This window comes from Pseudophryne corroboree, chromosome 2 (assembly GCF_028390025.1).
Source record: "Pseudophryne corroboree isolate aPseCor3 chromosome 2, aPseCor3.hap2, whole genome shotgun sequence".
Taxonomy (NCBI): Eukaryota; Metazoa; Chordata; class Amphibia; order Anura; family Myobatrachidae; genus Pseudophryne; species Pseudophryne corroboree.
This window is the reverse complement of record NC_086445.1, coordinates 685,032,381-685,056,234: the sequence shown is the minus strand read 5'-3', so window position 1 is coordinate 685,056,234 and position 23,854 is coordinate 685,032,381. Positions and strand designations below refer to the sequence as shown.

Below are 23,854 nucleotides of genomic sequence, written 5' to 3'. Positions count from 1 at the left end.
TGTGCATCACGCATGTATAAGACAGCGTCTTTTATATGCTCTACTGTCAGCAAAATAGTGTCCCTATCCAGGGTATCAATATTATCAGACAGAGAATCTGACCACGCAGCAGCAGCACTGCACATCCATGCTGATGCAATCGCTGGTCGCAATATAATGCCCGTGTGTGTATATATAGCTTTTAGGGTAGCCTCCTGCTTTTTATCAGCAGGATCCTTTAGGGCGGCCGTATCCGGAGACGGTAGTGCCACCTGTTTTGATAAACGTGTAAGCGCTTTATCTACCCTAGGGGATGTTTCCCAACGTGACCTATCCTCTGGCGGGAAAGGGTACGCTGCCAATAACCGTTTAGAAATTATCAATTTCTTATCGGGGGAAGTCCAGGCTTCCTCACACACCTCATTTAATTCCTCAGATGCAGGAAAAACTACTGGTAGTTTTTTCTCACCGAACATAATACCCTTTTTTGTGGTACCTGGGGTACTATCAGAAATGTGTAATACATTTTTCATTGCCTCAATCATGTAACGGGTGGACCTATTGGAGGGTACACTAGTCTCAGTCGTCGACACTGGAGTCGGTATCCGTGTCGACATCTGTGTCTGCCATCTGAGGTAGCGGGCGTTTTAAAGCCCCTGATGACATTTGAGACGCTGGAACAGTCACAAGCTGAGTAGCCGGCTGTTATACTTTCTTTCTAGGAGCTCAGGAGAGCCCCTAGTGTGCATCCAGCTCGGCCGGGCACAGAAATCTAACTGAGGCTTGGAGGAGGGTCATAGGGGGAGGAGCCAGTGCACACTAGATAGACCTAAATCTTTCTTTAGATGTGCCCAGTCTCCTGCGGAGCAGTCTATTCCCCATGGTCCTTACGGAGTCCCCAGCATCCACTAGGACGTCAGAGAACAAGATAAAAAATAAAAAAAACACTCATGTCAGCCTTTATCCGTGTTGACCTAATGACTGTGTAACCTATTTCAGATGTCGACCAATAGTGGTCGACCCTATGATCCACACCCATACAAGGACTGTTTTTTTTTTTTATTGTCAAAACATTGAAAATAAACACTTGTGAAGCTAGTGCTTTATCCTGTATTTAACAGGTGGCACTGTCCATTTAAGAGGACTTTTGCAAACCTCAGCCTGCGATATGGCAAGTGCAATTACTACAAAGCTAACGTACAACGCACACATTTGCAGAAAACACATAAATAAATAAAATAGTGATTTTGTGTTTATTTGCTGCCATACACATTTTAAAAACAGAACTGAACTAAGTACAAGGTAGTAACTATTATATCAGCCCCAATGAAAAACAAACCCTACTGACAGAGCAGTGTATCATTTTGAAACAGCTGCTGTAGGTGGAATAAGTTTGTCCTATGAATGCCTAACTGACTTATCTGCAATTATGTCCACAAACAGTCTGATTTTCAAAAGGAGCTTAACCAAAGTGACCAATCCTTGTACAGAGAGTGAGTTCATAACTTTCATTACGGATTTTAAGGCAAGTGTGGTACAAAATGTTGACTTTAACGAACCCTAACATTGTAATATTAAAAGATGTATACACACGCGTATTGTTAGATAGAAATGTGTGTGTGTGTGTGTGTGTGTGTGTATACACACACACACATACAAACGTACATTTGGCTCTACATTCTGCATACACATATACTGAAATTATGTAAAGGTAATGGTAGGTTGTGACACCGTACTGTGATGTCTTGGAAGTGCCCAGACCGGCATCAGTTTACAATCTCACCAGTCAGTTTGACCACCAGCTAGTCTATTTATGGCAAGAGAACATGAATTTATCGGTGTTCGAATGGGACATGGCAGTAAGCATCTGACTTTTGGGACATTCCATTTACGAAAGTTGTGCGGACATTCAACATTCCTCTGTCTTTTGCGTCACGTGTGTACCAGGAATACCTCATTGAAGGCATTACCACACATCGTGGACAATGCAGTGGCTGACCACGGGTGCTTAATGATCGTGAGAAGCAGTGTCTGGCCAAAATTGTTTATGGTAACAGACACTGGCTCAAATCACTCCCATATTCACTGCAGGAGGTAGCAGACGCATACCCAGGTGGTCAGTGCAGTTTCCTTTAGCTTCCATGGGGTAACACTACGATACCGGACACAAGTGGACATTTACTAAGCAGTGATAAGAGCGGAGAAGTGAGCCAGTGGAGAAGTTGAGTAACATCTATAATTTGCATACTATAAAATGATACAGAGCTGCTGATTGGTTGATGGGGCCACTTCTCCACTGGCTCAGTTCTCTGCTCTGATCACTGCTTAGTAAATGTCCCCCACAGTGTCTTACCTGGGCTTGTGACGTCACTAATTAGATCCTGGAGGACTGGCAACATGTGGCATGGTCCAATGAGTTACGTTTCCAGTTTATGGTAGGATTCGGGTGTGGCGCAGGCACCACGTGGATATGGACCACAGCTGTCAACATGGCACCGTGCAGGTTTGTGGTGGTTCACATGGCATGGGTTGGTTCCGCCTGAACAAGTCATTGCCCGGTTACCACTACTTTGGAGTGCTTGGTGACCATTTGCAGCCTTTTATGGACTTCATATACTCCCCAACAATGTAATATACCACCAGGATAACGCACAGTGTCATATGGCCCAGCTGTCAAGGACTGATTTGAGGAGTAGTCTGAAGAGTTCCAACGAGTGGTGTAGGGAGGGTCATTCGCACCTAAGTTCCTGCATCTACAAATATTAGGAAGCTGTGGGAAGCTATCCTGACAGCATGGGTCTACATCTCTACAGAGTTTTTCCATCCGCTTGTAGAATCGATGCCACGTTGAGTTGCTGCACTTAGCTGGGCTAGAGGGGGCGTCCTACACAATAGTAGGCACCTATACCATGACTTTTGGCACTTCAATATATATTATATACACAAAAACAAATTGGCTATCGATATTCAGACCATGTTGACATTCCAAATGTGCACATTATGAACATGTACCAATTGAGAACGCATTCCTATGTATAGTGTTTGTTTTCAACCTGGAAGTCCAGGAAGCTACTGTAAGCCTTTAATGCAATCTGGTGGTTGGAGTATATGTAAAGAAAAGGTCTAGACTATGAAAGATAAATGAGTTAAAAAGAAAACTCAATGGGATAGTATAACAAGGGAGCTGTGGTCTTACTGGTCACTAAATTATAAATACTGTCTTAATACCAAAATCGCATCTTAGTCCAGTCTACCAATATCAGCAGTGTCATAGGTAAGTTGTTCACAAACACCAAGGAAAATTTTGGATAACGAATGTTAGCATGTGTGTCAACCAATTGAACAGCTGCAATGGAAATAATAGGGACCTGGATAAATCTATTCTATTGGGCCAAACAAAGTACATATATAATTACATTTACAGGCTTACAGGAAGCCTGCAGCACAAGCTTGCATCTTGTGCATGCTAGAAAAGATGGGCACAAGTAAATATGGGCAATGCAGACAGATGCATTGTGACTGCATCTACACGGGTGTAGTACGAGTTGCCGGCGGCTGGGTCCCCGGCGGCCAGCACCGGCGCTGGGATCCCAACAGCCGGCTTGCGCTGCAGGCACGGTGGCGGGCTACACATGCCACGCTATCTATTCTCCCTCTAGGGGGGGCGTGGATGCCGGTATGCCGGTTGTCGGGATTCCGGTGCCAGTATACTGTGCACCGGGATCTCAACAACCGGCATACTGAATACCACCCACATACACTTATAAACAAAAAGATGAAACAGGGTTGTAATCGGGCACTCTCCGATATGTAAAGTTCAACATGGACAACGCAAAGTGCACATTGGTAAAAGTATGCTTGTTTAGAACTTCTACCCCTAGTACAGGGCAGGTGCCAGTGGCAGCTGATTACAAATATTACACCAAGTGCATATACTACATACACAGATGTGGTCGCATCTGAAAGTGATTACAGCTTTGCATGTGGGTGAATATGCACATTTTTCCACTTCCAACTCTGCACCATTCCCATAGTTGTCGGGTGGAAACTGGTCTTTTAGCCTTAGCGGTCATTAAAACCCTTAGATAATTATTATGACAGAGAACAAAAGATTACAAATTGGTATATTAATGGGCTTTAAAATCTCATTTACCATATTAACCCCTATTCTGTTAGTAGCAGTTACAGTATTTATAGTAACAGATTTTCACACCCATTGTGTTTGTACTGTAGCTTACATGGGAGATAATTTTGTGCCATCTACTAGGTAGGGATGGGTAAGATATTCCGTCTAAGCTCAGATGGCAACATTAGTGTAAAAGTAACAAAGGAAGTTCTCCCTCTTTGTACAAACAGTTTAAGTGGTCTACTTATTAATAACAGCTATAGCCAACGAGGCTGAAGTTAGCTTCTTATTCGGCCAGCTTCTTAGTCACTTCTTATTCGAGCTCCAGCTTCTTATTCAGATCATTCAGTTTTGCAAGGGGTAACGAGTCTCGGGCAACAAATTTGACACCTGAAATCAACAGAGTGGGGTCAATTTCATATGACCCACTTGAATTTTCCCTTGCCCAGCAATGGTTTGGGCATGAAATACGCTGGTAAAGTGGGCACATACACCATATTATGATTTACTATTTTGAGTAAGTAGCTGTAGTTTTGCAAGGGTCAACGAGTCTCGCGCAACATATTTGACACCTGCAGTCAACAGGGTGGAATCACTTGCATATGACCCACATGTATTTTGCCTTGGCCAACACTGGTTTGGGCATGAAATACACTGGCAAAATGGGCACCTTAACGCCATCATTTTCTATTTTGAATAAGTAGCTGTAGTTTTGCAAGGGTTAACGAGTCTCGGGCAACAAATATGACACCTGAAATCAGAGTGGTATCACTTGCATATGACCCACATATACTAAAATAAATACAGGTTGAGTATCCCATATCCAAATATTCCGAAATACGGAATATTCCGAAATACAGACTTTTTTGAGTGAGAGTGAGATAGTGAAACCTTTGTTTTTTGATGGCTCAATGTACACAAACTTTGTTTAATACGCAAAGTTATTAAAAATATTGTATTAAATGACCTTTAAGCTGTGTGTAGAAGGTGTATATGAAACATAAATGAATTGTGTGAATGTACACACACTTTGTTTAATGCACAAAGTTATAAAAAATATTGTCTAAAATTACGTTCAGGCTGTGTGTATAAGGTGTATATGTAACATAAATGCATTCTGTGCTTAGACTTGGGTCCTATCGCCATGATATCTCATTATGGTATGTAATTATTCCAAAATCCGGAAAAATCCCATATCCAAAATACCTCTGGTCCCAAGCATTTTGGATAAGGGATACTCAACCTGTATATTATATATATATATATATATATATATATATATATATATATATATATATATATAATCTAACGCTGCTCCTAACTTCTATGGTGGGAATTTATGTGTTTTGCACACCGGTGGACACTACATGGTGGGGGTAAATCAGACCTACACGCTAAGCTGCGTGTGTTCGGAGCATAGGAAGCAGATTAACGCGGACCCTTAGAACGCACCCCCCTCCCCCCAAGCGCCTGTGCAGGGCTGCAAACGGATGTTATTTCCAATCGAAGGATTTCTCCTCATGGCTCCGGCGCTTGCAGCCGCCGCGTGAGCCAGGACTCACTCGGCGGCTGGACGTATTTGTCCGAAATCGGAGTGGGCGCTGATGTCATGAGACATCATCCACCCGCCCCAAACAGGCAGGGGAAAGCCTGCGTTCCCTAGGATGCGCCCAGCGTTTCTATGTGCGTGCCAGGAAACACCGGGTCTCTACCACTGAACACTCCCTGCCTGTCAATCAGGCAGCTAGCGCCCCGGCAAATTTAAATTTTGCAGAAGGCGCTCGCAGCAGGGGGCCTGCACATACGCATTAGTGCCTAAGCGCAGGCCCCCACCATCTGAGACGGGGCGGAATTCGGGTCAAATTTGTTGCCAGAGACTCGTTAAGCCTTGCAAAACTACAGCTACTTACACCATAAATTACCATTTTGAATATGTGCCCACTTTGCCGGCATATTTCATGCCCAAACCAGCCTTGGGCAATGCAAAGTACATGTGGATCATGTGCAAGGGACCCTCCTCGGTTGATTTCAGGTGTAAAATTTGTTGCGCAAGACTCATTAACCCTTGCAAATCTGAATAAGAAGCTGGAGCTCGTATAAGAAGTGATTAAGAAGCTGGAGCTTGAATAAGAAGTGAATAAGAAGCTGGCCGAACAAGAAGCTAACTTCAGCCTCGTATGTAGCCAGCTGATATGTTCTGCGTTCTCTATAGTTATATTAAACTACCTTCCAGGACAGTTCATGCAAAAAGGACCTGTCCCTGCAAGGAGAAAAATACCCTGAGGTTGCAGTCTTTCACCAATGTAACATATACTTTTGTCCCAGTGCACATGCGCCTACTCACAGAGAATGGGTTCGAGAAACTATCAAAACCCCTGCACTCCAGTAGAGAGCTGGAAGAGAACTGTCTCTTATCTGTTTTTCTCCAGTGTGGGCAGACATAATGCCATCCAGGAGATGTGTTTTTCAGAGCAGCTTTGCTTCTCACAGCAATACAAACATCAATTGTGCGCAACTCCTACTGAAACCTACAGTGATGCTGTAGGACTTTGTACCAACAAACGAAAGGGCAGAGAAAAAACAGTGACTTTTCCCCCATACTAAATTAGAGAAACCACTTTTTTTTCTTTTGTTTTTTTCCAAAGAGAAGCTTTTTTTACTTAAAAAGACACCTAAAGATGGTGTCACTGCAGTATCCCATCAGAATCCCAGCGGTCGAAATGCCAAACATTGATCAGCATCCCGTCGCTGGGATCCTGAACACGGATGTCATAGCCGCCAGAGTGGTAAGCCAGGGAGGGACAGGGACGATTAGGTTTAGGCTGCGGGAATGGAGGGGGAATTAGGGTTAGGCATTACAGTTAGATTTCTTAATAAGTGATTGTCGGTATTTCATCTTCGGCATGATGCTGTTGGTATTTTGACAGCTGGCATCCAAATACCAACCCGTCACTCCACATTAAAGCATGTACTGTGAACGCTCCAAATCATTTATTTCAATTAGTAAAACAGAGGATATAACTAGGGAAGCCAATCCTCACGGGATTTTTAAAAAATCTCAATCGTGGGATTGAGTTGATCAATGATTCTCATGGTGCCCCTCCAATATATAAAATAAAACATTCACGACCCCCGGGTCAGCCTCTACACCACAGGAATGAAATAACATACATCATGCCCCTGCCCCACAGGAAAAATAAAACATTCATGCTCTACCCCCACCCCACAAACCCCTGAACTTCAGGTAGAGAAGCCAACTCCTTTTGAAAGAAAATGGATAGGACCGAAATCTGGACCTTAATGGAACCCAATTTTAGGCCCAAACTCACTCCGGACTGTAGGAAGTGAAGGAAACAGCCCAGCTGGAATTCCTCCGTAGGAGCATTCCTGGCCTCACACCAAGCAACATATTTTCGCCATATACGGTGATAATGTTGAGCTGTCACGTCCTTCCTAGCCTTTATCAGCGTAGGAATTACCTCATCCGGAATGCCTTTCTCTGCTAGGATCCGGCGTTCAACCGCCATGCCGTCAAACGCAGCCGCGGTAGGTCTTGGAACAGACAGGGCCCCTGTTGCAACAAGTCCTGTCTTAGAGGAAGAGGCCACGGGTCCTCTGTGAGCATTTCTTGCAGATCTGGATACCAAGTCCTTTGTGGCCAATCTGGTACAATGAGTATTGTTCTCACTCCTCTTTTTCTTATTATCCTCAGCACCTTGGGTATGAGAGGAAGAGGAGGAAATACATAGACTGACCGGAACACCCACGGTGTCATCAGGGTGTCTACAGCCATCGCCTGAGGGTCTCTGAACCTGGCGCAACACCTCTGTAGCTTTTTGTTGAGGCGGGATACCATCATGTCCACCTGTGGCAGATCCCACAGACTTGTAATCTGTGCGAAGACTTCCTGATGAAGTCCCCACTCTCCCGGGTGGAGGTCGTGTCTGCTGAGGAAGTCTGCTTCCCAGTTGTCCACTCCCGGGATGAACACTGCTAACAGTGCGCTTACGTGATTCTCCGCCCAGCAAAGAATTCTGGTGGCTTCCACCATCGCCACTCTGCTCCTTGTGCCGCCTTGGTGGTTTACATGAGCCACTGCGGTGATGTTGTCTGACTGAATCAGAACCGGTTGGTCGCGAAGCGGGGTCTCCGCTTGACGTAGGGCATTGTATATGGCCCTTAGTTCCAGGATGTTGATGTGAAGGCAAGTCTCTTGACTTGACCACAGACCTTGGAAATTTCTTCCCTGTGTGATTGCCCCCCACCCTCGGAGGCTTGCGTCCGTGGTCACCAGGACCCAGTCCTGAATGCCGAATCTGCGGCCCTCGAGAAGGTGAGCGCTCTGTAGCCACCACAGGAGTGACACCCTGGCCCTGGGGGATAGGGTGATTGACCGATGCATTTGAAGATGTGATCCGGAGCACTTGTCCAGTAAGTCCCATTGAAAAGTCCTCGCATGGAACCTGCCGAAGGGAATGGCCTCGTATGATGCCACCATCTTTCCCAGGACACAAGTGCAGTGATGCACTGACACCTGTTTTGGTTTTAATAGGTTCCTGACCAGTGTCATGAGTTCCTGAGCTTTCTCCATCGGGAGATACACCCTTTTCTGGTCTGTGTCTAGAATCATGCCCAGGAAAGGCAGACGAGTCGTAGGAACCAACTGCGACTTTGGAATATTTAGAATCCAGCCGTGTTGCCGTAACACTTCCAGAGAAAGTGCTACGCTGATCAGCAACTGCTCTCTTGATCTCGCTTTTATGAGGTGATCGTCCAAGTATGGGATAATTGTGACTCCTTGCTTCCGCAGGAGTACCATCATTTCCACCATTACCTTGGTAAATATTCTCGGTGCCGTGGAGAGACCAAACGGCAACGTCTGAAATTGGTAATAACAATCCTGTACCACAAATCTGAGGTACGCCTGATGAGGTGGATAAATGGGGACATGAAGGTATGCATCCTTTATGTCCAGAGACACCATAAAATCCCCCCCTTCCAGGCTTGCGATGACCGCTCTCAGCGATTCCATCTTGAACTTGAACCTTTTCAGGTATATGTTCAGGGATTTTAAATTCAATATGGGTCTGACCGAACCGTCCGGTTTCGGGACTACAAACATGGTCGAATAATAACCCCTTCCTTGTTGAAGGAGGGGAACCTTGACCACCACCTGTTGAAGATACAATTTGTGGATTGCAGTTAACACTATTTCCCTCTCGTGGGGGGAAGCTGGCATGGCCGATTTGAGATATCGGTGAGGGGGCATCTCCTCGAATTCCAGCTTGTATCCCTGAGACACAATCTCTATTGCCCAGTGATCCAACTGGGAGTGAACCCACTTGTGGCTGAAATTTCGAAGACGTGCCCCCACCGGGCCTAGCTCCGCTTGTGGAGCCCCAGCGTCATGCGGTGGATTTTGTAGAGGCCGGGGAGGACTTCTGTTCCTGGGAACTAGCTGTGTTGTGCAGCTTCTTTCCTCTGCCCCTGCCTCTGGCAAGAAAGGACGCACCTCGGACTTTGTTTTTCTGTGATCGAACGGACTGCATTTGATAATACGGTGCTCTCTTAGGCTGTGAGGAAACATATGGCAAAAATTTTACTTTCCAGCAGTAGCTGTGTAGACCAGGTCCGAGAGACCCTCCCCAAACAATTCCTCACCCTTGTAAGGTTAAACCTCCATATGCCTTTTTGAGTCGGCATCACCTGTCCGTTGCCGAGTCCACAGGACCCTTCTGGCAGAAACTGACATAGCATTTATTCTAGAACCCAGTAGACCACAGGTTCTCAAACTCGGTCCTCAGGACCCCACACGGTGCATGTTTTGCAGGTCTCCTCACAAAATCACAAGTGAAAATAATTAGCTCCACCTGTGGACCTTTTAAAATGTGTCAGTGAGTAATTAATACACCTGTGCACCTGCTGGGTTACCTGCAAAACATGCACTGTGTGGGGTCCTGAGGACCGAGTTTGAGAACCTATGCAGTAGACTAATGTCTCTTTGAGCATCTCTCATATATAGGACAGCGTCTTTTATATGCCCCAGGGTCAGTAATATAGTATCCTTGTCCAAGGTATCAAGTTCCTCAGACAGGGTATCTGTCCATGCTGCTACAGCACTACACATCCAGGCCGACGCAATTGCCGGCCTCAGTAGGGTACCTGAATGTGTATAAACGGACTTCAGGATACCTTCCTGCTTCCTATCCGCAGGATCCTTTAGGGAGGCCGTATCCTGTGACGGCAGGGCCACCTTCTTAGATAAGCGTGTCAAAGCTTTGTCTACCCTAGGGGAGGATTCCCAGCGTAACCTGTCCGTTGGCGGGAAAGGATACGCCATAAGTAACCGTTTGGAAATCTGCACTTTCCTATCAGGAGAATCCCAAGCTTTTTCACATAAAACTCATTTAACTCATGTGAAGGGGGAAAAGTCACTTCTTGCCTTTTTTTCCCCAAACATATAAACCCTCTTGTCAGGGACAGGGTTTACCTCTGAAATGTGCAATACATCCTTCATTGCTATAATCATGTAGCGGATGGCTTTAGCCATTTTAGGCTGCAACTTTGCATCATTGCCATCGACACTGGAGTCAGAATCCGTGTCGATATCTGTGTCAACAATCTGGGATAGTGGGCGCTTCTGAGACCCTGACGGCCTCTGCGCTGTAGGATCAGGCATGGGTTGAGACCCTGACTGTCCCAAGGCTTCAGCTTTATCCAACCTTTTATGCAACGAGTTTACATTATCATTTAACACCTTCCACATATCCATCCAATCAGGTGTCGGCGCCGTCGGCGGCGACCCCACATTCATCTGCACCTGCTCTGCTTCCACATAGCCTTCCTCGTCAAACATGTCGACACAATCGTACCGACACACCACACACACAGGGGATGCTCTATTTGAGGACAGACCCCCCACAAGGCCTTTTGGAGAGACAGAGAGAGAGTATGCCAGCACACACTCCAGCGCTATATGACCCAGGAATTACACAGTAACTTAGTGTTTACCCAGTAGCTGCTGTATTAGTGATTTTGCGCTAAATTTATGTGCCCCCCCCCTCTCTTTTTACCCTCTTTCTACCGTGATTCTGCAGGGGAGAGCCTGGGAAGCTTCCTCTCAGCGGAGCTGTGGAGAGAAAATAGCGCTGGTGAGTGCTGAGGAAGAAGCCCCGCCCCCTCAGCGGCTGGCTTCTGTCCCACGATTTTGTGTAAAAATAATGGCGGGGGCTCATGCATATATACAGTGCCCAGCTGTATATATGCTCTATTATGCCAGGAGGTACTCAATTGCTGCACAGGGCGCACCCCGCCCCCCCCCCCCCCCTGCGCCCTACAGTGACCGGAGTGTGCGGGTTTAATGTGGGAGCAATGGCGCACAGCTGCAGTGCTGTGCGCTACCTCATATGAAGACAGGAGTCTTCTGCCGCCGATTTTGAAGTCTTCTTGCTTCTCTCGCCGGCTTCTGCCTTCTGGCTCTGCGAGGGGGATGGCGGCGCGGCTCCGGGATCGGACGACCAAGGGTGAGTTCCTGTGTTCGATCCCTCTGGAGCTAATGGTGTCCAGTAGCCCAAGAAGCACGACCTATCCGCAGTTAGTAGGTTTGCTTCTCTCCCCTCAGTCCCACATAGCAGAGAGTCTGTTGCCAGCAGATCTCTCTGAAAATAAAAAACCTAACAAAATACTTTCTTATTAACAAGCTCAGGAGAGCTCACTAAAGTGCACCCAGCTCTGTCCGGGCATAGATTCTAACTGAGGTCTGGAGGAGGGACATAGAGGGAGGAGCCAGTGCACACCAGTAGTCCTAATTCATTCTTAGAGTGCCCTGTCTCCTGCGGAGCCCGTCTATTCCCCATGGTCCTTACGGAGTCCCCAGCATCCACTAGGACGTTAGAGAAAATGGCATTAAAGAACACAGGGAGATGAGTAGTATGAAGAAGGAGAACTGTAAAATCAGCAATGCTGACATGAACATTCAGATGTATTACATATTGGGTTGTGCATTAGCTACTGGCACTTATTCTACTTTAGCCTGAAAGGCCACAAGTATGTCAGTTATCCTCTGTTGGCAGCAGACCACCAGCCATCATTACCACATACATCATGTAGCTGAGCAAAATACCACAAGAATTTTAATTTTGCCTGCCAAGTATGCACCATCACTGTGATCCGCAATGAAAATTCACGTTTACTGTTCAAAAGGGGGAATGACACAGTACATCCCTTAGGGTCCCTGTCAATAGAAAGATGCCATTACCTGGACAGGATTGGTAAACAAGTGTTTGTCTATAAGCATATTGATAGTTATTTGCCCCTAAATGAAATATTACATGGGCAGTGCTAGGATGAACTCTGGTTTGATTAACTGGTAATTAAAAACTTGGCATCATCTACTGGGTGGGGGCAGTGGCATATCTATAGGGCAGTACGGATGGTGTAATGGTTAGCATTACTGCCTCGCAGCACTGAGGTCATGAGTTTGATTCCCACCATGGCTCTAACTGTGTGGAGTTTATATATTCTTCCCGTACTTGCATGGGTTTCCTCCGGGTACTCCAGTTTCCTCCCACAATCCAAAAATACACTGGTAGGTTAATTGGCTCCCTACAAGATTAACGTGTGTGTGTGTGTGTGTGTGTGTGTGTGTGTGTGTGTGTGTGTGTGTGTGTGTGTGTGTGGTAGGGAATATATAGATTGAAAGCTCCACTGGGGCAGGGACCGATGTGAATGGGCAAATATGCTCTGTAAAGCGCAGCGGAATGTGTGCGCGCTATATAAATAACTTAATAAATAATAAATCTATAATGGGTGCAGTGCGCGTGCACACATTTGTCAAAGTCTAAAAATATTGCAGAACACACATCACGTACAAACTGCACACACATGCCCACTGCGCGTGCACATATCCGCAATTTGCGTATGGTCGCTCCTGCGTGACCTGCGCGTGGTATGGGTATTTACGGCAGAGTTTGTGTACGCATGGAGAGCCATCAAAACACATTACATATTTAATCCAAATAGTGCACAATGTACACATAGTCTCCTTGCACCACATCAGAAAGTTATAGCTGTTTAAATGGTTGCAGAACAAAGGGATTCACCTTTACAGGATAAGAGGGGACAGACTAAGGTTATAAGGTGGTGTTTGGTATCCAGCTGTAGGGTATTTTAAGGGTAACATTTCGGTGTTGGTCTGCGGAAGATCACATGTTCCTGCGGATAGTTATGTGCAGAAGTAGAAAATAGATATAAACTGTATTTACTGTATATTATGTATGCGGCGGGAATCCAGAGGAGACCACCCACAAGAGCAGTTGAGAAAGACCGCCTACCTTTTCAAATCAACCTATGACCTCTCCTGTACTGTAAAAGTGCATTCCTGTGTCCAATGGACAAAGGGATTACAGTATCCATTGTATTGCTTTTGGAAGACTTGTATAAATAAAGCCTGACACAAGACTCACAACGTTATCTATTTGATGACGGAGGACCGGACCGGGAAGCGCACGCGAATATACTCACGTATGTACACTGACCTGTAGCCATTATTCTGTTATATATTGTCTTCTATTGTAGTGTATAATTTGTATTGTAAACCCCCTTTCAGAAATAATCCACTGTGGTGTCGGAACCCAGCGGTAAAATGACAATTGGTGTCGTGTGCTCATTGCCCTGCTAAGGTTTAAAGTGTATTATTATTATTTTATTGCATTGCATTGCTGTAGAAGGTTTAAAGTGCATCTCTGGGTGTGTACGCGCTGTGAGTACTTTGTACCGTCAGCGCGGCGTGTGTACGCAAAGTCCGTACACTGTACGGGACTCTGTACGCTAATAGCGTAAAAGGTGCGTAGAGTGTGAATTAAGTATAGCGGCCGCAGTGGCTAAAGGTTCAAAGTGTATTTACGGTGTGTTTAAGGTATAGCTTTTATTCCTGTAAAGATAATCAGCATTATCACATTTTTTAAATACTCACCTCTCCGGAGTCCCCTGTCGGCGGTAGCATCTCATCCTATTACATCACTGTGCATCTAAGACGCATTTTTGCGGAAAAAAAAAAAAAACAACCGCTAAAAAGACGCTCTTCGCTACCGAGTCCCACCACGGCATGGTTGGACTTCAAGTGTTGTTTAGTGTGACTGCAGCAAGGCTGTAAGAGAACACATCTGTATTTCACATATGCTTCAGAACCCAGTCTTTAAGAAGCTATTAGATCGCTATGGTTATAACTGTTATTGATTGGTAGAAGCAGGAGGTGACCAGCTAATTGTGTGGTAGTGTGTCTCGCCTAGCCTGCGTACTTATGATAAGCGTTTTAGAGGACCTGTGGCCCCATTGTTTCCACAGCTGGTAACCGTTAAAGAGGGTTTATTGGTACAATGTGCAGATGAATATAATATACTGAATATTCTATTCATCTCTGTCCTCACTGCATCAGGATTTGGGGATCTGCACAATCACAGTCCTGAAGCTAATGTGATACAATTAAGATTATTTGCAACTTTATAAATATGCTATACTTAACTCTGGAAGCACCGCCAACCTATGGAGGGTATAAATTTGTACAGGACTATGCTGGATATTATTTCCAACAATTATATTTATTTGTGCAGACTCCTACCTTTCTCTTATTGCACAGTGTGTACACAGCCTATTTCTTTCGATTTTGACTATATAGTCAAAATCGTAAGAAAATATAATGCAAATCACACAGTGTGTATAGTCCTTGTGATGCCAATGCGCGGTCCCGCGTGATCGACAGCGCAAGGAAAAAATAGACTGTGCAGGCAGCCCGACCTTGACTATCGGCGGGGCCGGGCTCCGGACATGTCAAATAGTCAATGTAGGGCTGTATGGCACATTGCACCGTGTGTACAAAGCCATACACTAGTGTCAAACAATCTAGATGGCCACAGTCAGAGTGCAGACATCTGTGATACCTACTGGGGTGGATGACTGGATAAATGTAGCACGTGGGGGGTGGAAATCACCGACTCCTATGGTTACTGCAATGCTACCATTCACAAAACATAGGGGGAATTCCACTGGATGCAATGTTGTTTAGTTTTGGGAACGAGTGCCTGGAGATATTCAATTGTCTGCATCATACCCAGCATTTAAGTCTGGTGGAGAGGTTTACCACAAGTAGCGGCAGCTTCAATTGTTTTGTGGGGCCCAAACATATTGGGCACAAACCCAGGCTATTCAACTGTTGCCCCCATTGGGCACGAATGTCCTGTATGCACGGCCATTAGTACCGGGTTCAGCGGCACAAAGTGGCTAAGCCCGTCTCAAGCACAGGTTAGGGTGCACTAAACACTCAAACCTCGAGGTTTACACACATTTCAACTTGCACCTCAGGGGGCTGCGAGCCTAAATGTGTCTCCCCGCTGCATGCGCATCCAGAGTAAAAACTGAATTGATCCATTGGGCACCATCTAGTGGCAGCCGGAGAAACCAACAATTGAATTCTCCCCACCTCTAATGTCTAGGTTTAATTGCAGTAAACGCCATTTTCTGACTTAAGTGCCACTTGTGTGTTAGCACATACAGTTATCCTGCAACTAGCATCGCGGCACTAGTTTTGTCAAATTTCCATAGAGAGCATCAACAGAATGGATATCAATAAGCTTATACAATTTATGCTGAGGCAAAGCGGTGGGTCACAGGAGACAGAGAAAATTATGATCGGAGCTCTGTAAGATTATAATGACGTATGATCATTCTGACAGACTTCCCCAGAAAACCCCCATGATACACTTAGAGCTTCCTGTATTCATTCAGAAAACGGAAACTCCAACTTCACCACATGACTGCAAGGTGCAGGAAGACATTGTGCAATAATTATAAAAATAACAGACAAAGGAGGTATTAGGAAACGTAAAGATCAAAACCACAAAAAAAAAAAAAATATTGTTATGGAGATTAACTGCATGAGAACAGCAAAGTGAAATACGATGAATGTAATCAGATAGCATTTCTCGTTAACAGAGTGACAGAAGAAACAGCACAGCCCTAAGCTGCTGATGTCACTGAAACGCACAGAGAGTTGGCAGCAAGGCAGTCACCCGACCCCAGGGTCACCCAGGCTCACTCACCACATTATCAACATAGAAATTTGTCACTGAAGGACACTCCCTCCTTCTTATGACATACCACCCTGACAGTGAAGGCAAAAGAAATTCTCATGTCCACCAGTTCTCCCTTTAACTTAGCATAATAATGAAGGTTACTCCTCTGACAGAGTAAAAACATTGCAGACCTTGGGGTAACTATAATCGGTACATGTGATCACACTGGAAAATGCTCTTATACATAGAAATTGTTATGCATCACTCACCAATTGAGTAAAAGCTTCCGGCAAACTAACATTCAAGTTATTACACCAAGTCTAATGAACCAAGATTATGTTAGAACGTTAAACTTAAAAGAAATTTGTTGATACGGAATTTTGTCATTTTATTCCAATTTAACTGATTATTTTTCCCTTCAAACCCATTCCATATAGTTGTTTTTAGATTCATTTTTTTTTTTTTTTTTTTTAAATAGTAGAAAAAGTATTTTCAAAAAAATATTTAAGTATTATATAATGCACATCTGCAGAACGGATCTCCTTGTCAGAAATGGGGGGACACAGTGGGGCGGCGTGGTCACATATGATCTGACCATGCCAGTTAAGTGGTTTAAAACAAATTTAACAAAAGCTTTGAACATACTCGAAGCATAAATGCTATAGCTACAACAGTATATTCAGTATGTTTTATAGATACAGTCACATTGACCAATTTCTTTAATGCCTCACATGGCAGCATTAATCTACAGTGCATGTTCCTAGCAACAATTAATCACAAGTTGCCCTGAGTTTGTTTCACAGAACAAAGAGGTACAATTTGGGCGCTGAACCAACGCTGAAGCCTGTTTAATTCTCTGGCAGAAAGACAATATAAGACCAGTTAACCCTTTTGCCTCCTGAGCATTTAAAGAGAACAGGCTCACCTCTAGCAGAGAGACTGTTGTATATTATGTAATAAGAATATTTACAGCTAGTACTTTATATAGCAGCGTGGTTCTACTTCATATACCAGTTCACAAGTAAGGGTGGAGTGTCTGGTTACACGCCACGTGTTATAGAGTCCATAATTAAGTAATAAATGTACAGTATAAGTCACTAAGATGCGACACAGTATATTATAAAGTCCATCCTCAATTACGCTAACTAATAGTTTTGTTTATCATTGGAAGGAGATTTTCTGGTATTTTCTCTGCCAAGATAAAGTACTTATATATTTTTTTTCCTTCACCATAATTCTGACATTGTACAAATGTATGTAAAAAATGTCAATACAGGTTGAGTATCCCATATCCAAATATTCCGAAATACGGACTTTTCTGAGTGAGAGTGAGATAGTGAAACCTTTGTTTTTTGATGGCTCAATGTACACAAACTTTGTTTAATACACAAAGTTATTAAAAATATGTATTAAATGACCTTCAGGCTGTGTGTATAAGGTGTATATGAAACATAAATGAATTGTGTGAATGTAGACACACTTTGTTTAATGCACAAAGTTATAAAAAAATATTGAAATATTGGCTAAAATGACCTTCAGGCTGTATGTATAAGGTGTATATGTAACATAACTGCATTCTATGCTTAGATTTAGGTCCCATCACCATGATATCTCATTATGGTATGCAATTATTCCAAAATACGGAAAAATCAGATATCCAAAATACCTCTGGTCCCAAGCATTTTGGATAAGGGATACTCAACCTGTACTTAGTGCAAACAAAAAAATGAAAAATATGTTTAGAACATGATTTGTGAAGTTCCATCCTCACAGCAGCTCTCATAAAACTTTAATGACATTTCTCAAGCAAAGTTTCCCTTACGTATATACCTAGAATGGAATACGTTCAGGATCCTCGCAGCCATAATACAGTCACCAGAATCCCGACAGCTGTCAGAACACCAATGACGGAATCCCAAAAGGATCAGTATCCTGACAGTCAGGATCCCGAAGTTATGCATAAACAGCCGCCTACGGTTTAGGCTGCGGAACACACTTTTGGGGGGGGGGGGGGGGGGAGGTTAGGGTTAGGCAGCGGTGGGGGGGGGGGGGGGGGGGAGGTTAGGCGCCACCGGGGGAGTTTTGGGGTTAAGCACTAAGGGGGTAAGGTTAGGTTTAGGCTGCAAAAAAAAAAAAAAAAAAGAGGATGGGGGGTAGGTTTGGGCACCAATAGGGGGAGGTTAGGGTTAGGCTGCCGACAGGGAGGGTTAGGGGGTAGGGGAGGGAAGTTAGAGTACCTAGCGCACCCGTCGGCATTGCAGCGATCGGGATGCCGGCGTCGGGATACTGACTGACGAGATCCCGAACTTCACATTTTCATACTGAATTCCCCAGAATATGCGCAGAGAGACTGATAAAGTGAATACGCCCCATAGGTGCTTCTGTTAAAAGTGATTGGAGCTAGAATGTACAAATTGGCATTAGAAAAAAAAAAAGCCAGGTGCTATTTTTAAACACATTTTTGACAGGTGTCGGATACTGAATATTTACACATTAATATTAAGGCATAGCTGGATAGACCCAATAGTTACTGCACCTACAGAAGTACAACCTACCACTTAGAGAACGAGTCTTCATCCTTGGCCCTCCAGCTATTGTGGAACTACACATTCTAGCATGCCCTGCCAGAGTTTTGCTATTAAGGCATGCCAAAACTGATGCGGGGCATGCTGGGATGTACAGTTCCACAGCAGCTGGAGGGCCTAGGTTGAAGACCCATGACTTAGAGACATCATGAGTGATCACTTACCAGTATAATGGGAGGTAAAACCTTCGGGCTGGTGCCTATTATTTCACGTTTGTTTGCACCTTTTACCTCACCTTTTTGTGTTTTTTTGTGAGTGCATCAAGTTTGTGGAGGTTTGGGATGAGACCCTTATGGGCTGCCCCCCTCCCCTAGTCTCCTGAGCTTCTCTCCTTTTGATGGGGGGGGGTTTGACGAAGTATCTAGCCAACCCTGTGCCTCGCGAGGGAGGGAATCCCAAAGACCTTTGCCCCCGAAGGGGCATCTTGGCTCCTGGGGTTGGGGATTCAATGGGTCCTCCATAGTTTTATCGAAGGGGGACCTGAAGACTCCCTTTCCCCTTAGAAGATGGGGAGTAACGGGGTCCATACCCTTTTTGGAGAGGGTTCAAAGCCCCTGTGCACTGGGCTTAAAGGAAATAAAAAGGTAAAACATTACTTATATTTGTAGCAAGTGATGTTTTATTTGATTCAGTATGAAATCCCAGCAGACAGGATGCCAGCGATCAGTATCCCGACGCCTGCATCCTGATTGCGGAAATGAGGTAAGTAACCTGAACTCCCTCCCCTAAACCTCCCTGTCCGCAGCCTAACCTAAACCTTCCCTATTGGTGCCTAACCCTAAACTCCCCCCTGTGATGCCTAAATCTTATCACCCACTTCCCACAGCCTCAACCTAACCATCCACCCTTAGTGCCTAACCCTAACCTCCCACATCCAGCAACCTAACCCTAATGCCCCCTCCCACAGCCTAAACCTAACCATCCGCCCTTAGAGCCTAACCCTAACCTCCCACATCCAGCAACCTAACCCTAATGCCCCCTCCCACAGCCTAAACCTAACCCAACCAATAGTACTTACCTTCGAGATCCTGGCTGACGGGATGCCATTGTCGGGATACTGATCCTTTTTGGATGCTTTTGTCGTATTGTGACGGCTGTCGGGATTCCGGTGATGATATTCTGGTAATGACTCATAAAAACCAGCAAAGAATTCCAGAGATTTACATTGCAAAGGGTCTATTTATTATTGGTGGTTCTTTGGGTGCACTCCTTAACACTGCGATACAGAACGCATATCATCTGCAATTTTCAATATGGCAAAACCCTGCTACTAAGCAGTGGTTTCCTCCTCCTCATCAGCAGTCTAAAGTCCCGTACACACTGGGCAACACACTAGACGAAATGAACGATAATCTTTTTTAAAAGATCTATTGTTCATATAGTCTAGTGTGTATGACTGAACAATGAGCACACCCGCGGGTCGTTCTCATTCAGGCATTAACTACCAAACATGCAGCTCAACTTTAACTATATTGGAGAGCTGCATGTTCGGGGAGTGCGGGGGATGATGTCGCTGAACAATATCGTTCAGTGTGTATGCACTGGCGATCTCCCCTAATTAGCAATCAGCAATATAGCGCTGATTGCTAATTAGGCAAGGTCGACCAGTGTGTATGGGGCTTAACTCTGCGAGACCTGAACTGGAGGGGATCTTGACACCCTTCTCCGGCTTGCAGATACCCCAACGCATTATGGAGAGATGTAAACCTAAGATTTGCTTGATAAATTGGGCTTCTGAGCAATCCCTATGCGCATCATTCAAAATGAGGGCCCGCAAGAAGAAATCAGATTTCTCTGTGGTAGCCCACTTGTTAAGTAGGACACGGCAGCGAGAACCCCTTTCTTCAAAATAAAATAAAGTTAAAAAAAAATAAAAATAAAAAGGTGTCATCACTGCTTAATAAAGAGACCATTCGGTTAGTGTACACATATCTTCATTACTGTATCAGGATATCGTAAGTTATAGTAGGCATTCTACCTGCTAAAAGGACATCACATCAGTAATAGACAAACATAATGCATATACTACATGATTATATGTATTATGGTTCATCAACAACCACTGTCTCTTATCTGGAGGGGGGGGGGGGGGGGGGGGAGTCACTCTGGATGTGGGGACTGTAGATGAACACCGAGGATTGCATGCTGCTCAGAAAGTTAATCAACAACCTCATCTCTAGTCCCTCTAAACCACAGGTTCTCAAACTCGGTCCTCAGGACCCCACACAGTGCATGTTTTGCAGGTCTCCTCACAGAATCACAAGTGAAATAATTAGCTCCACCTGCAGACCTTTTAAAATGTGTCAGTGAGTAATTAATAAACCTGTGCACTTGCTGGGTTACATGCAAAACATGCACTGTGTGGGGTCCTGAGGACCGAGTTTGAGAACCCCTGCTCTAAACCCATTTTTTTCATGCACGTCAATATTTCATGAGTAAATTAAAAATGAATTTAAAAAAAAAAGTTTAAAAAAAAAAAAAAAAAAGTAAAAGAACAGAATACGTTATGCAGAATCAGAAAATGCTTGCTATAATTTACTGTAGTGATGTAGAGAGACCCATTCTGGCATAGGAGACATGGTAAATTAAGCAGATAGTGATAATCACAGCTAGTTCAGTTCACACTACAGAGGAGATAAGCACTGGGTTTAATTATGCGAGTACCACTTTCATATCACACGGTCACCTAGAAGATATCATATAGAAAAAGAAAAAAATAAAAAATAAAAAAAAAGGTACATATGTGGCAATTTATACTGCCCTACAATCACAACACCTGCCTCCAATAGTTCTGACTTGTGATATAGATGACTGGCTATAAGAGGACTAAATTAATTGCAAAAGTCAGTGTGTTATTGCTATTGCAGCCAAGTATTAAAAAACATTTTGATGCAGTTAGGGAGGTTATAGGTGAAGTAGTATAATATCAATGGCTGTGCGGGTTCAAAATCAACAACTGCTGGAGGGGAACATGATCACTGATCACTCACAAATGTACAGGTAAAAATCACTGATCTTCACAACGGTTTATATATCGGACAATATTTTTGACCTTTAATCAGTTAGCTCACAGACAACCTTTGACTAAAGCTTTGCATTTCTGCCAGTTCCCCATTCAGAAAGACAGTCATATATGTTCCTCAACCATATACCTTGCTATAGGTTGCTTATAATGTGCAGTATTGAGCAGGCCTTTTCTTAACAGCAAATGGTCAAAGCTCAGATATTACTACTTTATTCTAAAAAAAGGAATCAGTCACCCCCTTGCAATGCTCAACGTAGACTTCACGTGCTTCAATATCCATGACAGGTGTCTCCATGTATACAGGATGCTGATTTGCTCAAACAGCTGTCAAACATACACTCAATCTGTCAGTCAAGCGCAGTTGTGGCCTTTTCCAGCAGCAAATGAGAGTCCTGGAACAAATTTCTATACCACAGCAGAGAAAACCAAAATACTACAATAGCAAATCAATGCCACAACTATCCAAACATACTGTCAAATCCCAACATTATCACCATAATCAGCACCCCAGACTATACATGCAGTTTACTGCACACACCATCGTATCTTATTACATTACACTTCCTTCTGTCATAATAGCAGTTGCAATAACGACTTCCCTTTAGTAACGACAACTTCCACTTTTTTGTTATCATAAAGCAAATACTTGCGAGCTAGTTGTATGAATGGCCACTGTCAGCCATCTGCTCCCTATTGTCAGATGGGAACACCCCTTCCTCCATTATTCCATTTACCTTCAAGGCAAACTTTTCCCCAGTCTTTTTGCTGAAGATCTCTAGCACTCTTCCGTTGATGCCCAGTCCCAGGACCTGGTTGGTCACCTTGTAGTCATCTGTAATAGCATTCTTCTTGATGGGTAGGGCAGATTTATACTGTGGCTGCTGCTGTTGGATTGGGGGCTGGTTAAGCGTTGGTGGATTGAGGAAGGGAAGCCCCGGGTTCATCATGCTTAGGACCTATATGTAACCCCTAATACAGGAATAACAGGACGGTAGAGCCGGGGGATCTGAATACAGGGCTCAGTGGGGCAGAAATGAGAGGTTACGTTCTAATCACCGTCAGGATACCCAACAAAGAAGCCCGATTTCTAAATCAGACATAAAGAATGTATGAGGGGCCCCTAAGCCTAGGACTCTATGGGACCCTATATGGAGCGGGGGGGAGGAGGGGCCCCTGAGACTTCACCCTTTAAAGGTCCTACAAAGTGAGCAGAAAGCCGGGGGTGCCAGAGTGGGGGGTTCGGGAGGACGGCTTGGCGGAGGAGAGCCCGTAGAGCGCCGGCTTCCCGCGGAGCTCCAGACCGTGACCGATCGCTCTTTGGAACGTTGACTCTCCGGGCTCCGGCTTCTTCTCAACGTTCCAGCGCCGGATCACTTCCACGATGACGTCACAGCCTCGCTTTCGGCCTCGGCTGCCGCTCTTAAAAGGGCGACACAGACAAGGCTGTTAAAAAAGCAACGGCAAGACGCAGAGTGGGACCAGCCAATAGCAACCGCAGCTAGGACAGTAAACTGTACGTTCCTGCTACTAGTACTGTATTGTAATCGTTGTTATCAGTGAGCCACAATTGCAAGTGTCGGATACTAAACGTTAAGAAAAATCACTTAAATGGATGAGCTCTATGGCTTGATAGTGAGGAGAAGAAAAAAAATATATATATATATATATATACATACACACACACACATATATATAAAGGGTCTATTTACTAAGCCTTGGACAGAGATATAGTGGAGAGAGATAAAGTACCAACCAACCTGTAACTAAAGCCCAGTACCCACGGGCCGATGCAGGAGAGATGTGTGCTGAGCGAACCGCTCAGCACACATCTCTCCTACCGCTCAGCACAGCGCGATCTGTGCTGAGCGTGCGGGGGGAGACGGGGGGGGCGCTCATTTCACCCAGCGGGTGAAGTGAGCGACCCGCTAGATTGGCCTGCATGCAGGCCAATCTAGCAGCAGCGATAGCGATGTGCGGGGCCGCGCATCGCTATCGCTGAGGGGGCTACACACGGAGCGATCATGCTGATATTCTAAGCAATCTAGTCAGATTGCTTAGAATATCGCTCCGT

At 44.7% G+C, this 23,854-nt stretch overlaps 1 protein-coding gene across 1 annotated transcript in view; it reads right to left on the bottom strand.

Annotated features, from left to right (window-relative positions):
• MAPKAPK2 (MAPK activated protein kinase 2) overlaps window positions 1-23,197 on the bottom strand; it is a 209,888-nt gene extending 186,691 nt beyond the window's left edge. Inside the window, exon 1 of the mRNA XM_063955175.1 lies at window positions 22,518-23,197. Coding sequence (XP_063811245.1) covers window positions 22,518-22,730 — 213 coding nt within the window. The 5' untranslated portion in view covers window positions 22,731-23,197. The remainder of the gene's footprint in view (window positions 1-22,517) is intronic.
• Between the last annotated feature and the right edge of the window lie 657 nt (window positions 23,198-23,854).